This window comes from Taurulus bubalis (assembly GCF_910589615.1).
Source record: "Taurulus bubalis genome assembly, chromosome: 15".
NCBI lineage: Eukaryota > Metazoa > Chordata > Actinopteri > Perciformes > Cottidae > Taurulus > Taurulus bubalis.
Window position 1 is genome coordinate 25267605 of NC_136603.1, and position 2705 is coordinate 25270309.

The following is a 2705-nucleotide window of genomic DNA, read 5'->3' on the forward strand; positions in this document are numbered from 1 at the left end:
CATCACGCTTTATGTTCATGTTCCCGCTCGTAGTTATGACCATCACGCTTTATATAATTATGTTCCCGCTCTTAGTTATGACCATCACGCTTTATATTCATGTTCCCGCTCTTAGTTATGACCATCACGCTGCATATTCATGTTCCCGCCCTTAGTTATGACCATCACGCTGCATATTCATGTTCCCGCTCTTAGTTATGACCATCACGCTTTATATTCATGTTCCTCTTAGTTATGACCATCACGCTTTATATTCATGTTCCTCTTAGTTATGACCATCACGCTTTATATTCATGCTCCCGCTCTTAGTTATGACCATCACGCTTTATATTCATGTTCCCGCTCTGCATTATGACCATCACGCTTTATATTCATGCTCCCGCTCTGCATTATGACCATCACGCTTTATATTCATGCTCCCGCTCTGCATTATGACCATCACGCTTTATATTCATGTTCCCACTCTGCATTATGACCATCACGCTTTATATTCATGTTCCCACTCTGCGTTATGACCATCACGCTGCATATTCATGTTCCCACTCTGCGTTATGACCATCACGCTGCATATTCATGTTCCCACTCTGCGTTATGACCATCACGCTTTATATTCATGTTCCCGCTCTGCATTATGACCATCACACTTTATATTTAATGTTCCCACTCTGCATCATGACCATCACGCTTTATATTCATGCTCCCGCTCTGCATTATGACCATCACGCTTTATATTCATGTTCCCACTCTGCGTTATGATCATCACGCTTTATATTCATGTTCCCACTCTTAGTTATGACCATCACGCTTTATATTCATGTTCCCACTCTGCATTATGACCATCACGCTGCATATTCATGTTCCCGCTCTGCATTATGACCATCACGCTTTATATTCATGTTCCCACTCTGCATTATGACCATCACGCTTTATATTCATGTTCCCACTCTGCATTATGACCATCACGCTTTATATTCATGTTCCCACTCTTAGCTATGACCATCACGCTGCATATTCATGTTCCCGCTCTGCATTATGACCATCACGCTTTATATTCATGTTCCCACTCTGCGTTATGACCATCACGCTTTATATTCATGTTCCCACTCTTAGTTATGACCATCACGCTTTATATTCATGTTCCCACTCTGCATTATGACCATCACGCTGCATATTCATGTTCCCGCTCTGCATTATGACCATCACGCTTTATATTCATGTTCCCGCTCTGCATTATGACCATCACGCTTTATATTCATGTTCCCACTCTGCATTATGACCATCACGCTTTATATTCATGTTCCCACTCTTAGTTATGACCATCACGCTGCATATTCATGTTCCCGCTCTGCATTATGACCATCACGCTTTATATTCATGTTCCCACTCTTAGTTATGACCATCACGCTTTATATTCATGTTCCCACTCTGCATTATGACCATCACGCTTTATATTCATGTTCCCGCTCTGCATTATGACCATCACGCTTTATATTCATGTTCCCGCTCTGCGTTATGACCATCACGCTTTATATTCATGTTCCCACTCTGCGTTATGACCATCACGCTGCATATTCATGTTCCCACTCTTAGTTATGACCATCACGCTTTATATTCATGTTCCCACTCTGCGTTATGACCATCACGCTTTATATTCATGTTCCCGCTCTGCATTATGACCATCACGCTTTATATTCATGTTCCCGCTCTGCGTTATGACCATCACGCTGCATATTCATGTTCCCGCTCTGCATTATGACCATCACGCTGCATATTCATGTTCCCACTCTGCGTTATGACCATCACGCTGCATATTCATGTTCCCGCTCTGCATTATGACCATCACGCTGCATATTCATGTTCCCACTCTGCATTATGACCATCACGCTGCATATTCATGTTCCCACTCTGCATTATGACCATCACGCTTTATATTCATGTTCCCGCTCTGCATTATGACCATCACGCTGCATATTCATGTTCCCGCTCTGGCCCTCTCGCCCTACTGCAGGCCCAAGGACCCGGAAACTGAAGAAGTCAAAGAGCGGCAAAGAGGACAAGCGGCCGCGCACGGCCTTCACGGCGGAGCAGCTGCAGCGGCTGAAGACGGAGTTCCAGGTGAACCGCTACATCACGGAGCAGCGGCGGCAGAGCCTGGCCCAGGAGCTGGGCCTCAACGAGTCCCAGATCAAGATCTGGTTCCAGAACAAGCGGGCCAAGATCAAGAAGGCCAGCGGCTTCAAGAACGGGCTCGCGCTGCAGCTAATGGCCCAGGGACTGTACAACCACTCCACGACCACCATCCAGGAGGACCAGGAGGACGACAGCGACTGAGGGCCCGCGAGGGCCCCGCGGCTCCCTGTACACTGTACATATGTTCTACATCTAATTTAATGGAGAGGACGGGACGGAGAGCGTTTTGTCAGAGGTTCCCCTCTTCCTCTTCTCCGTCTCCTCCTCTTCCAACGTGACTATCCAGCAGCAGCTGCGGACTCTTCAGACTCTTCAGACTGAGCCGCAAACCAAAGAGATGCTCCCGGGACCCGAGCCCACACCCTGCAGACACGATGAGCCCGCGTGGCTCTGTTCCAGGCCTGGCGGGCTCCATCCCTCTTTCGTTGGGTTGTTTTTCTGGACCAGCTGGACCAAGATCTGTACTGGTCCCACAGTCCACGTCACAGAGATCACACACGAAGAGCCGGAAAGAA

At 47.2% G+C, this 2705-nt stretch overlaps 1 protein-coding gene across 1 annotated transcript in view; it reads left to right on the forward strand.

The window, feature by feature from the left end:
* Window positions 1-2331, forward strand: part of LOC306747351 (homeobox protein engrailed-1a-like) — a gene marked incomplete at both ends in the record, with an annotated part of 7518 nt that extends 5187 nt beyond the window's left edge. The window contains one exon of the mRNA XM_079230404.1: window positions 2009-2331. Within this exon, the coding sequence (XP_079086530.1) occupies window positions 2009-2331 (323 nt within the window). The remainder of the gene's footprint in view (window positions 1-2008) is intronic.
* Between the last annotated feature and the right edge of the window lie 374 nt (window positions 2332-2705).